Here is a 13234-nt window from a genome sequence, read left to right as displayed (position 1 = left end):
AAATTTCTCTGAATATGAGTCCAGGGACTGCCAGGAGTACTGGTGGAAGGAGATATGGTCGTGGTGTTTAGGAGACTGTTACATAGACTATGCAGAGAATGGATGGATATGGATCACGTACAGGCAGAAGAGATATAGTATATTTCGGCATCATATTCAGCACAGACATTGTGGGCCGAAGGGCCCATTCCTGTGCTGTACAGTTCTATGTTCTAAAACAAAAGTTCTTGTTCTGCTGAGCAAAATACAAAATGCAAAGGAAGTTCTACAATTATCTATAACACACCTGGAATTTCTACATTGAAGTAACTTCTCTTCCCAGAATCAGAATCAGGCCTATTATCACTGAAATATGTTGAGAAATTTGTTGTTTTGCGGCAGCAGTACAGTACAAGTAATAAAGACATAAAAAATACATAAATAAATAAATAGTGCAAAAGAGAAGTAACGAGGTAGTGTTCATGGGTTCATGGACTGTTCAGAAATCTGATGGCGGAGGGGAAGAAGCTGGTCCTGAAACGTTGAGTGTGGGTCTTCAGGCTCCTGTACCTCCTCCCCAATGGTAGTAACGTGGATAACGTAGAGGGCATGTCCCGGGTGGTGAGGGTTCTTAATGATGGATGCCGCCTTCTTAAGATGTCCTTGATGGCGGGGAGGATTGTGTCAGTGATGGAGCTGGCTGAGTCTGCAACCCTCTGCAGCCTCTTGCAATCCTGCACATTGGAGCCTCCATACCAGGCGGTGATGCAACCAGTCAGAATGCTCTCCACTTTATGTTTCTAGAAATTTTCAAGAGTCTTTGGTGACATACCAAATCTCCTCAAACTCCTAATGAAGTAGAGCCACTGGCATGCCTTCTTCGTGATTGCATCAATGTGTTGGGCCCAAGATAGATCCTCTGAGATGTTTAAGCCCAAGAACTTGAAGCTACTCACCCTTTCCACTGCTGACCCCTCAATGAAGATTGGCATGTGTTCTCCCAACTTCCCTTTTCTGAAGTCCACAATCAATTAACTTGGTCTTGCTGACAATAAGTGCGAGGTTGTTGCGATACCACTTAACCAGGATCAAGGTCCTGGATTTTGCAGTTGCAATGATGGTGAAAGAACATTTGCTATCCTTTAGCATGAAACTGTCAGCAACATTTGAACATGCATATTTGTAGTTAATCCTAGAAATTCAGAAGCTGCTTCTCCACAGGATGCAATGTTTTGAAACCTCCTCCAACTTAATCTCTGGAAATCAGTGATCTTAGAAGAGTTTCAGATCCTTCTGAACTATTCTTGATATTAAAAAGCCCTGAAAATATGAAATTTTCTTTCATAAGGTGAATTGAATTTTTATTGTCATGTTTAACCATAATTACTGCTCAAATACATTTTTTTCTGTGTGTGGACTGCTAGTGCCTTGGAAATATTTAAAAATGCAAATGATTTTAGAATGAAAACATTTTAAGGTTTATTTATTGGTTTATGCATCTTCAACCATTCTTCCATGCATATGTTCCAGTCTTTATGTTATGCTCTAAAAATAATAAGAGGTTTAGTTCAAGCTTGTGCTTTTTACTTCCTAGTTTGCTATATGTAAAGAATCATCTATGTGATTAATTGTTCAGCTCATTTGGTAACATCACCTTTGCTTGGTGCCTGACATCTCCTTGAACTGATATCTCATAGCATCAAGAAAGGGGGAAGCAATGCCACTGAGATCAGTAGTCTTTGTCTGCAGTTTGCTCCAAGATGAGTGGTGAATGCTGGAGGCTCACTGTTGACTGCAATGTCCAAGCTGCTAGCTGAAGGTGTAACATCCAACTTTTGAGAACCTTTTGAGATTAATAGCCCCTTCCATAGATTCTAGTGGTCCCATATGAATTTTCCAACATACTGAGCATTTAATTCAATGAAAAATTGTGTTGAATATTTTGATGAGACTGACAATTTTATAACTACCTAGTTTTATTAAGGTGGCCTGTGATGGAAAAATTCATTTGAGATGTTTCTTAAATTTTAAAGGGGTTAAGCATCCCTGTAGTAAATACCATCATTTGTTTCTTTGATTTCTTCCAGAAAAGAGCTCGGAAGGTGAAATGCTTCTTCATTCTAGCCGCTTTAGTTATTTTGGTAGTCATCATCATCATTATTGTGGTGTCAGTAAAGCACTGAACTTCTGATATTATACCTCCAGGTAAGGGCTTTGTTATCTCATTTAACAACTGAATTCACTCAAATGCAAAGCTTGATCAAAAGTTAAGCTATAATTTACAATGTTCATTAAAGATTTTTGCTTGAAATTCCTTCTGTCAGTTGCACTAAATGTGCATTATAGTGGTATGAAATCAGGTTCCTTCAACTTAAGTAGGAGTATATTACTATGCAAATCCATTACTCAATGCAAATGACTGAGCATAAATCTTACCTCGCCCCTTTAGATGTAATTTATTATAATACAGGGTCACTGAACCTTTGGAGCTTGGGCTTTCCATTTGTAATCTATGTTGAGTTATTGTGCAATGAGGGGACATGGGAAGAGATCTTTTCTGTAGAATATCATAGTGTGCTGTTCAGGAATTGCGCTTGACCAAAGCATGGAGAAGACCTTCCATCTTTTGTTTAGTATCCACTGTGTAAAGTCATATAATAACATGGCAATTATAGCAAGCTGGAATAAGTCAGCTAAGATGATATGCATGAAACTTAATAAAAAAAATTGTTATTACACTCTATATAATGTTGTGGATTTGACTCCATGTTATCTGACTGTCAAGGTGTAATTGAAAATCCCACTCCACTATTTTCAAGGATAGGCTTCACCCTGCCAATCCTAAACAGACAAATTCATAGCAGAAGGTAGAAAAATTGAAGTAGTCAATTACTCAGTCGATAGGAAGCCTTCAAATCAATCAGTTCCTGAAAGCCTGTTCTGCAATTCAATCAGAACACAGTTGGTATACTTGAAATGTGTTTTGTACTTATCCCTTGATATCCTTAACCAGTAACAATCTAGCAAAGTCAAAATTGGAAATGTAAATCCACTCAGGATCATCAGCCTTGTGGGAGGCCAGAGTTCCAATTTTCACTGCCCTTTCAGTGGAACAAGTGCTTCCTTATTTATTCCTAACTTTCAGATTAAACCTTCTTGCTCTGCCTGCCATATTGAATCCCAACAAACAAACACAATGCACAAAGAAATATCAGGTCGCTGTGATTCCGTACTAAGGAAACAGGAAGTCCAGCAATTTAGAAGAATGCATATTTAATATAATTAAGAAGTGCAACAAAATATGTGCCATATAATTTACAAATGAGGCAACTGAAATAACATGCAACGTCTTATCTGTAAATATGGCACTTTTTAGCTACGTGTACAATGACTTTCTTGAGTAAGAAACATGAACACGAGTTTTGTAAAATCATAGAACTGTGTACTTTCCAATTTTACACTGAATGCTAACTTAATGTTAAATAGTATTAAATAAAAGTGAAAATTTAAGGACTGAATGGGTCAAAACATGCTGGAGCTTAGAGTCATAGAGCTGTACAGCACAGAAACAGTCCCTTCGGCCCACCACGTCCATGCTGATGTTTTTGCCAATCCTATTCACCCGCATTAAGTCTGTATCCTTCTATGCCTTGCTGATTTAAGTGGCTGTCTAAATGTCTCTTGAAAGTAATGATTATATTTGACTCCACCATTCCTCTGGCAGTGAGTTCCAGGTATCAACCATTCTGTGTAAAATCTTTCCCCTCAAATTCCCATTAAAGCTCCTTCCTCTCACCCTAAACCTATATTTTCTTGTTTTTGATGCCCCTACCATGGGAAAAGGATACTGTCTATCTTCCCCGTATATGCCTCTTATAATTTTACACACCTCTATAAGGTCACACTCTCAATCTCCTTTGTTCCAGGGAAAACAAACCCAGCCTTTTCAATATCTCTGCGTAACTGAAGCCCTCCAATTCAGGCAACATTCTGGCGAATCTCCTCTGCACTTTCTCCTTCTCAACCACATCCTTCCTGCAGAGTGACAACCAGAACTGCAAGCAATACATGAAGACTGGTCTAACCAGTTTTTGTAAAGTTGCAGCATAGCATCCCGACTTTTATATTCTGTGCCCCGATCTATGAAAATAAGCATGCTGTAAGCCCTCTTCACCACCCTATCTACCTGTATTTCCACTTTCAGAGAACTATGGACCTGAACCCCAAGGTCCTTCCATTTATCAATATTCCTTAGCACCCTACCATTTATTGTAGATGTCCAATTCCTATTTGACTTCCCAAACTGCATCAGCTCGCCCTTGTCGAGAATAAATTCCATCTGCCGATGATACACTTGATCTATATCCTGCTGTTGCATTGGACAACTTTCCTCCCTGTCCACAGCACCACCAACTTTAGTGGCATCTGCAAACTTACTGATCATATCTTCTACATTTACATGCAAGACGTTAATTTATATTACAAACAACAAGGGTCCCAGCACCAATCCCTGCAGTATACCACTGGTCACAGAATTTCAATCAGAAAAGTATTCTTTCACCACTACCCTGACTCACATTACCAAACCAATTTTGGATACAATTTGCCAGAGTGCCTTAGATCCCATGGGCTCTAACCTTTTGGACCAACCTGCCACACGGGACCTTGTCAAAGGGCTAACTAAAATCCATATGGACAACATCTACTGCACTGCCCTCATCAATATACTTTGTTACCTCTTCAAAAAATTCCATCAGATAAGTAAGACAGGATTTACCATGAACAAAGCCACAACATCTCTCATCAATCCCTACCTTTCCAAGTGTAAATAAATCCTATCCCTTGGAATTTTTTCCAGTAATTTCCCTGCTACTAATATAAGATGCACTGGCCTGTAGTTACCTGACTTATTTTTCTTGTTCTTCTTGAACAAAAGAACCACATTTGCTATCCTCCAGACATCTGATAGCTCACCTGTGGTTTACAAAGATGTAAAAATCTCCATCAGGGTCCCAGCTATTTTCTCCCTTGCTTCCCATAGTATCCTGAGATAGATCTCATTAAGCCCTGGGGATTTATCCATTTGTATGTGTGTAGAACAGTTTTCTGTACTTAAAAAAGAAATTAGAAAGGCAGAGAGAGGCCACAAAATATCACTGGCAGACAAGATTAAGAGAAATCCCAAGGCACTTTGTAAGTATATTAAGAGCAAAAGAGTAGTCGGGGAAAGATTGGGGTCCATTAGGGATCAAAGGGGCAATCTGTGCATGGAGCCAGAGTATGTAGGCGAAGTCTGAAATGAACATTTCTTGTTTGTATTCACGAAGGAGAAGGACACTGCAGTTACAGATTTCAGGAAGGCTTAAAGGTAGATAAATCCCCAGTGCTTGAAGATATTATCCCAGGCTGCTGGACAAGGCAAGGGATGAGATTGCTGGAGCCCTGACAGAGATTTTTAAACTTTCTCTAGCTATCTGAGATACCAGATGACTGGAGGACAGCAAATGTGGTACTCGTATTAAAGAATGGCAGCAGGGATAAACTAGGTATTTGCAGGCCAGTGAGATTAATGTCAGTGGTAGGGAAGCCATTCAATAAATACTCTGAGGGGCAAGATTAATCTATGCTTGAAAGGCAGGGGTAGATAAAGATAGTCAGCATAGCTATGTTGGTGGGAAATCCTGACTGACTAATCTGACAGAGTTTTTGACATATATTTCAACAAATATTTGAAGAAATAAATGTCACAAAATATATCAATGAGAGAAATGGGAATGATGTGATCTACATGGACGTCAGAAAGGCCTTTGACAAGGTTCCACATGGTAGGCTGGTCCAAAAGGTTAGAGCCCGTGGGATCCAAGACGTGTTGGAAAATTGGATCCAAAGTCGGCTTCTCCTATCCGTAAGAGGTTAAAGGTGAAAGGTTGCTTTTATGATTGGAAGACTGTGAGCACGGGGATCGATGCTGGGTTCCTCACTGTTCGTCATAGACATTAACAATTTAGATGTGATTGTGGGAGGTATGATTAGTAAGTGTGAAGGTGACTCAAACATGGCTGATATTGCTGATGGTGAGAAGGATAGTCTTAGTTTACTGAGTGATATTGTCAGCTGGCAAGTTGGGTGGAGCAATGGGAGATGGAATTTAATCCTAATAATGCGAGATGATGCTTTTAGGAAGGTCTAATTGGAATAAGACATACACCATGAATAGCAAGGTCCTAGGGACTATTGTGGAACAGAGGGACCTTGGTGTACAAGTCCACTGATGCCTTAAGGTGGCAGTACACATAGAAAGGGTGATAAAGTCATCATACAGGTTGCTGGCCTTCATTAACTGGGACATTGAATGTAAGAATGTGGTGGTCATGGTACAAGTTATATACATCTTTGGGTTAGGCCACAGCAGGAGTATTATGTGGGTCTGGTTGTCACATCATGGGAAGGACATGATGGCACAGGAGAGGTGCAGAGGAGGTTTACCTGGTTAGGAGGAGAGACTGGATATGCTGGGTTTGTTTGACTTGGTGTGGAGGAGGCTGAGGGGGGACCTGATAGAGGTGTACGAAATGAAGAGAATCAGACATGGTGAATAGTGAGAATGTTTTCCCCATAATAGAGACGTTTATACAAGAGGGCATAAATTTAAGGTGAGGAGTAAGAGCGTTAGAGGGGATCTGAGGATTTTTTCTCATCCAGCCGGTGGTTGCAATCTGGAACCCACTGCCTGTTAAGGCAATGGAGGCAGATACTCTCCTAACTTAAAAAGTATCTGGACAGCACTTGAATCACAAGGGCATAAAAGGCTACAGACCAGGTGCTGGTAAATGGGATAAGCATTGATATGTATTTGATTGTCGGCATAAACGTGGTGTGCTGAAGGGCCTATTTCTGTGCTCTATGAAGCCTGTACACTGCTACCATCTCAACGGCATTTAGGGAGGAGGCGTTAATAAATGCTGAATATGTGGTGAAGCCCACATCCCATAAGAGGACAAAAATCAGGAAATATAGATTTCTGTCTACAGCACGTTGGGATTTCTCTTTCTATAATTATATTCTCTTCCCACTGCTGGCTTGTATTTTCCAGTTTTTCCACAAGATTCCTGTTTTCCTTTCGCTTTCTTTCTTCTCCCTGGTTTCACTCAGTGTTGGCTGAACCTGCTATTTGGAGAAATCAGTGGTCTCTTTAGTGAAAATTGAGCTTTATCGTATCTCCAAAACCCTCTAACTCCAACAAACGTTTGGAAATCCAACAACAAAAGTGAAAAGAAATGTAAAAATGATGTTGAAAAGCTGCCCATTTTGACAGGAATGTATTTGGTTCCAGATTCTCCCTGGATCTGGAAGTCTCCCAATGTAAGGAATAGTAAAGATGGAATTGGAGTTGTAATCTAATTACATGCCTCTGTTTTGTTTTCAGGGTTTTCCAATAGCAGAAAGAGAATAAGTCAAATGGAATAATGCTTGACCCAACAATACAAAGCATTCCCCCATTATCAGTGTAAGAGCAGATTATACAGATTCCTGGTGGCATACAGCTTTACACCAATCAGCATCATAAAGTGCAAATAACTTCAATTCAAGTCTTAACAGGCAGATTTTTTATCACAACTACGTAATAGTAATAAAGTTTAAAGTTATTATGATTTTGGTGGTCTTTGTTATTTTGTTTTCTACCAAGAATGTAATTGTTGTTAAGGTATGAGCTCACAGTGAAAGACTTTCATGTGGTTGAGATAAATAGGTAAGTGATGATTAAGCAGTACCATGTTTGCCCTGATAGATTTCTAGAGGATACCATTTGTTGGTCCCTGCAAATCAGAGAATATTTCATTTCTGTCTGCACTCTGACCCTCATCTTCAAGATAATTACTGACTCGATCCCAAACTCCAATCCTGTTTGCTTTTCTTGTTTGTAATGCAATTGGCAGGAAAGGATGGAGAAAATAACAGGTTAAATTAAAGGGAGATGTTAAATAACTACAAGGTCAATAAATGTTCACTGTGATTTGCGCCATGTTATCTGGTGTGGAAGAATCTGCCAATGTGTGATCTAATGTTACAGGTGTCAGGGCAGCACAGTGTGTAGCTAGTGGACCTGCTGCTTCTCAGCTCAGGTGACTTGAGTTTGGTCCAGACCTCTGGTGTTGACCGTGTGGAGTTTGCACATTTTCCCTGTGACCATGTGGATTTCCTCCTGGCGTTTCAGTTTCCTTACATATCCCAAAGACATGAGGATTGATAGGTTAATTGGCCACTGTAAATTACCCTCAGTGTGAGTGGCAGAATCTGGGGCAGGGGGTGAGTTGACGGGAACAGGGGAGAATAAAATGGGTTACAGTAGAATTAGTATGAGTCTGGGTGCTTGATGGTCTGTGTGGGTTTGGTGAGCCAAAGGGCCTGTTTCCGTGCTCTAAGTCCCTATTACTCTATCAGTTCATCCAGGATTAACAACATAGTGAATTGGCAAACCTTCTCCGCCAGTATGTCACGCACTGATGAAATGGTGACAGCCCCCTAGGTCCCTCCATTAGTAGTTGCAGTCCAAGAGTGGCATGGGCAGGGTGTTAGTTCCCTCTCAGTTTGGCCGTGATCTCCCAAATATACTGGCCTACTTCAGCCACCTTGGTTTGTGGAAACCCTCAACAGAGCAGATCCCAAGATCAGGACATTTCTCACTCAGTACAAAAGTACCAGGCATGACAATGAAACTGGGACACTCAAAGTATTGATTAATTAATTAATTGGTTTATTATTGTCACATGAACCGATACAGTGAAAAAGCTTTGTTTTGTATGCCATTGATACAGATCATTTCAAGACGTACGTACTTTGAGGTAGTAACCAAGAGACAAGCAATAACAGAAAGCAGAATATAGTGTTACAGTTTCAGACAAAGTGCAGTGAAGGTAGACAATAAGGTGCAAGGGCCACAATGAGGTAGATTGTGAGATCAAGAATTTATATTTATTGTACAAAAGGTCCATTCAGGGGTCTTACAACAGCAGGATAGAAGCTGTCCTTCAACCTGATGGTGTGTGTTTTCAGGCTTTTGTGTTTTCTGCCCAATGAAAGAGGGGGAGAAGAGAGAATGGCTAGGGTGGGAGGGGTCTTTGATTATGTTGGCTCCTTTCCCAAGTCAGCAGGAAGTGCAGAGAGAGTCAATGGAGGAGAGGCTAGTTTTTGTGATCGACTGAGCTGTGTTCACAGCACTGCAGTTTCTTGCATCTTGGACAATACCAAGTGTGATGTGTCCGGGTAGGATGCTTTCAATGCTGCATCTATAAAAATTGGTGAGGATCAATGGGGACATGACTAATTTCCTTTGCGTTTTAAGGAAGTCGAGGCACTGGTGTGCATTCTTGACCATTGCATCTATGAGGTTAGACCAGGAATCAGAATCAGATTTATTATCACTGACATATGTCGTGAAATTTGTTGTTTTGCTGCAGCAGTACAGTGCAGGACATAAAAATTACTGTAAGTTACTTTAAAATAAATAAATAAAAAGTGCAAAAGAGGAATAACGAGGTAGTGTTAATGGACCATTCAGAAATCTGATGGCGGAGGGGAAGACGCTGTTCCTAAAATGTTGAGTGTGGGTCTTCAGGCTCCTGTACCTCCTACCTGATGGTAGTAACGAGAAGAGGCCATGTCCCGAGTGGTGGGGGTCCTTAATGATGGATGCTGCCTTCTTGACATGTCCTCGATGGTGAAAAGGGCTGTGCCCGTGATGGAGCTGGCTGAGTCTACAAACCTCTGCAGCCTTTTTCGATCCTACGCATTGGAGCCTCCATACCAGGCAGTGATGCAACCAGTCAGAATGCTCTCCACCGTACATCTGTAGAAACTTCCAAGACTCTTCGGTGACATACCAAATCTCCTCAAACTCCTAATGAAATAGAGCTGCTGGCATGCCTTCTTTGTGATTACATCAATGTGCTGGGCCCAAGATAGATCCTCTGAGATATTGACGCCCAGGAACTTGAAGCTTCTCACCTTTCCACCGCTGACCCCTCAATGAGGACTAGTGTGTGTTCTCCCAACTTCCCCTGCCTGAAGTCCACAATCATTTCCTTGGTCTTGCTGATGTTGAGTGTTCAACCAGCCAATCTATATCACTACTGTACACCTTCTCATCACCATCTGAGATTCTGCCAACAACAGTGGTGTCATTGGCAAATTTATATATGGTGTTTGAGCTGTCCCTAGCCACACAGTCATGAGTGCAGAGAGAGTAGAGCAGTGGACTAAGCACGCAGCCTTGAGGTGTGCCTATGCTGATTGTCAGCGAAGAGATGTTATTACCGATCCATACTGACTGTGGTCTCCTGATAAGGAAGTCAAGGATCCAGTTGCAGAGGGAGGTACAGAGGCTCAGGTTTTAAAGCTTGTTGATTAGTACTGAGGGGATGATGATGTTGAACACTGAGCTGTAATCAATGAACATCAGCCTGACGTATGTATTGCTGTTGTCTAGGTGCTCCAAAGCCAAGTGAAGAGCCAGTGAGCTTGTATCTGCTGTAGACCTGTTGTGGCGGTAGGCAAATTGCAGTGGGTCCAGGTCCTTGCTCAGGCAGGAATTAATTCTAGCCATGACCAACCTCTCAAAGCACTTCATCACAGTAGATGTGAGTGCTATCGGGCGGTAACTGTCGAGGCAACTCATCCCGCTCTCCTTGGGACCAGCTATTGGTGACATTTACACCTAGGAACTTGAAGATCTCAACCATCTCCACCTCAGCACCATTGATACATACATGGGTGTGTGCGGAACAAGCTCCAGTACTTAACATAATCACAGCTGAGGTCGATAAGTGGATGGTACACTGCAGGGCGATTTTAAGTGAATCTTAATTTTTCAACAGTAGTAATCCAGTAAAATTAAGAACCAGGAGATACAAGAGACAGCAGATGCTGGAATCTGGAGCAATAAATAATCTGCTGGAGGAACTCAGTGGTTTAAGCAGCTCCTGTGGGCGGGAAGGAATTGTCGACGTTTTGGGTTGAAATCCTGCATCAGAACTGAGAGGGAAGAGGGGAGATGGCTGGTGTGAAGAGGAGAGGGAGAGTGGTAAGACAGGAGCTCAAGATGAATGGTGGACTGAAGAAGGGTGAAAAATGATGGGCAGGTTGCGCCAGGTATGGGGGGGGAGGGGGAAGGAGTTGGGAGATGGTGGCAGGTGGATGATAGATGGAGGCAAAGAGGGAAAAATAAGAGGCAGATGGAGCAAGGTTGGGGGAGGGTGAAGGTTGGAGACAGCTGCTGGAGAGCGATGAGTAGGAACACAAAGTCTACCAGTGCTGGATGCTGATGAGTAAAGGAGGTGACAATGGAAACCATTAGGGGAGAGTTGAATGGCAGATGGAGCCAGAACCAGATGGGGAGGTGAGGGTTTGTGTGGGGGGGAGGGGGGCACACCTGAGGATAAACTGTGTGTGTAGTGGGTGAATAGAACCAGGAGGAGGAGGGGGACGAAGATGGGGGCTAGTGGACAGGTGAGAAAGAGACAAAAATGGGAGGAGTGGAGGAGGATCGAGTGTGAGTAGAAATTAAGAGCAATATTGGAAATGCCTAATTAATCTAGGCAGGGTTGAGCACATTCCACAAGTGGCCTGATAGTTCCCTGCATTCCAAGGGAAGCAAACAGAAATTACTACAGATAATTTTAGGATTTAGATTATGGATATATTGCATGAAGATTAGAAAACTTAATCTTTTGTGACAAAAATGAAACACAGTGCGTGTCATTACCCATTCAAAAATATTTGAGAGCATAAGTTATGTAGGTTTAAAGAGATATTTGCACAAAAGTTGATTAGAATAACCAGGGGATCAATTATAATGCCAAGTAAAATTCAAGTTAAAATTCATTGAAAAAACAGTATTGTCATCATTGATTATGCAAAAGACTGATACCTTTTGCTACTGATTGTTCTGAGAGAGGAGTTGAATTAAGTTTGATTCATCAAGGGAGGTATAGGTTTGAGCACAAATCTCTTAGCCAATCTTTTCTTGAATTGCAGCCAGAATGACCCTTCATAAATCATACACTTTTTATCATTGTATGTATATTTTTGTAATAATATCATTTCTGATAAATTAAAAGCTCCATTTTATGTGCATTCAAGGTTTATATTTTCGCAGAGAAACAATACATTCATAGAATCATAACATTTATGACACAGAGGAGGCCATTCAGCCCACTTTTAGGAATAGTTTCATGGTGTAATGTGAAATCATAAGAATGTAAGAAATAGAAGCAAGAGTAGGCTAATATGCCCTTTACACCCACTCCATTATTTCAATACCATCATTACTGATCTTTTAGCCCCAGTTCCATTTTCTGATATCCATTGAATTTCTTAATATCCAAAAATCTATTACTTGAAAAATCCAGATTGTACATGTTTATATTGAAGCTTCAGGGTAGTCAGGCAAAATCATTCTCCGCTCACTTCAGATACACCAGGGGGCCAAGTAAATCCCAACAGTATGAAGCAGGTAGGCAAAAAAGTAAATTGGAAACCACATGTTTTGCTATTATTTTGGCTCATTTAGTTCATTGATAGTTGCTTGATGCAGAGAGACACCTGTAATTGATCTGACTACAAATCAAAAGTGATTCTTTTTTCTCTACAAAATTACAACTGGGGTTGGGAGCGGGGGGGGAGGGGGGGGCAAAAGAATTAAGTTTTAACTTATGACTTGTACTGCGGCACGGTAGTGTAGCGGTTAGCATAACACTATTACAGCGCCAGCGACCTGGGTTCAATTCCCGCCGCTGTCTGTAAGGAGTTTGTACGTTCTCCCCATGCGTCTGCGTGGGTTTCCTCCAGGTGCTCCATTTTCCTCCCACATTCCAAAGATGTACAGGTTAGGAACTGTGGGCATGCTATGTTGGCGATGGAAGAGTGGCGACACTTGCGGGCTGCTCCCAGCACGTTCTCAATAACGCAAGAAGATGCATTTCACTGTGTGTTTCGATGTACATGTGACTAATAAATAAATATCTTAATATCTTTTTGTACTCTCACATGCCCTTTTCAATTTTTTTTTTGGTTTTACATTTCTGCATCAATCCAATACTTAGATGAGGAAACATTAAGCACTTTTTCAACTGTATTTGTTCCCTTTTGTCTAAATCTTTTCCTGTGCTTTTATTGGTTTCTTTATTCCCTTTGACCATCTCCTGCATGATCATCCTTTCCTAACCATGACTGTATGTTTCAGATTATTAACATATCT

General features: G+C 41.2%; 1 protein-coding gene across 4 annotated transcripts in view; it reads left to right on the top strand.

The window, feature by feature from the left end:
* tsnare1 (T-SNARE Domain Containing 1) overlaps window positions 1-13234 on the top strand; it is a 650834-nt gene that overhangs the window by 558672 nt on the left and 78928 nt on the right. For 2 of the 4 annotated variants that reach the window (XM_052023538.1, XM_052023539.1), the window contains exons 11-12: window positions 2067-2184; window positions 7406-7631. In XM_052023538.1, the coding sequence (XP_051879498.1) occupies window positions 2067-2162 (96 nt within the window). In that variant the 3' untranslated portion in view covers window positions 2163-2184; window positions 7406-7631. Of the gene's footprint in view, window positions 1-2066; window positions 2185-7405; window positions 7632-13234 lie in introns of those variants that run through there. The other 2 variants (XM_052023541.1, XM_052023540.1) reach the window with 1 other exon arrangement.

The sequence above is a fragment of the Pristis pectinata genome, chromosome 9 (assembly GCF_009764475.1).
Source record: "Pristis pectinata isolate sPriPec2 chromosome 9, sPriPec2.1.pri, whole genome shotgun sequence".
In the NCBI taxonomy this organism is placed as follows: domain Eukaryota; kingdom Metazoa; phylum Chordata; class Chondrichthyes; order Rhinopristiformes; family Pristidae; genus Pristis; species Pristis pectinata.
Note: the sequence above shows the minus strand (reverse complement) of the source record. Positions and strands in the feature narration are given on the sequence as shown.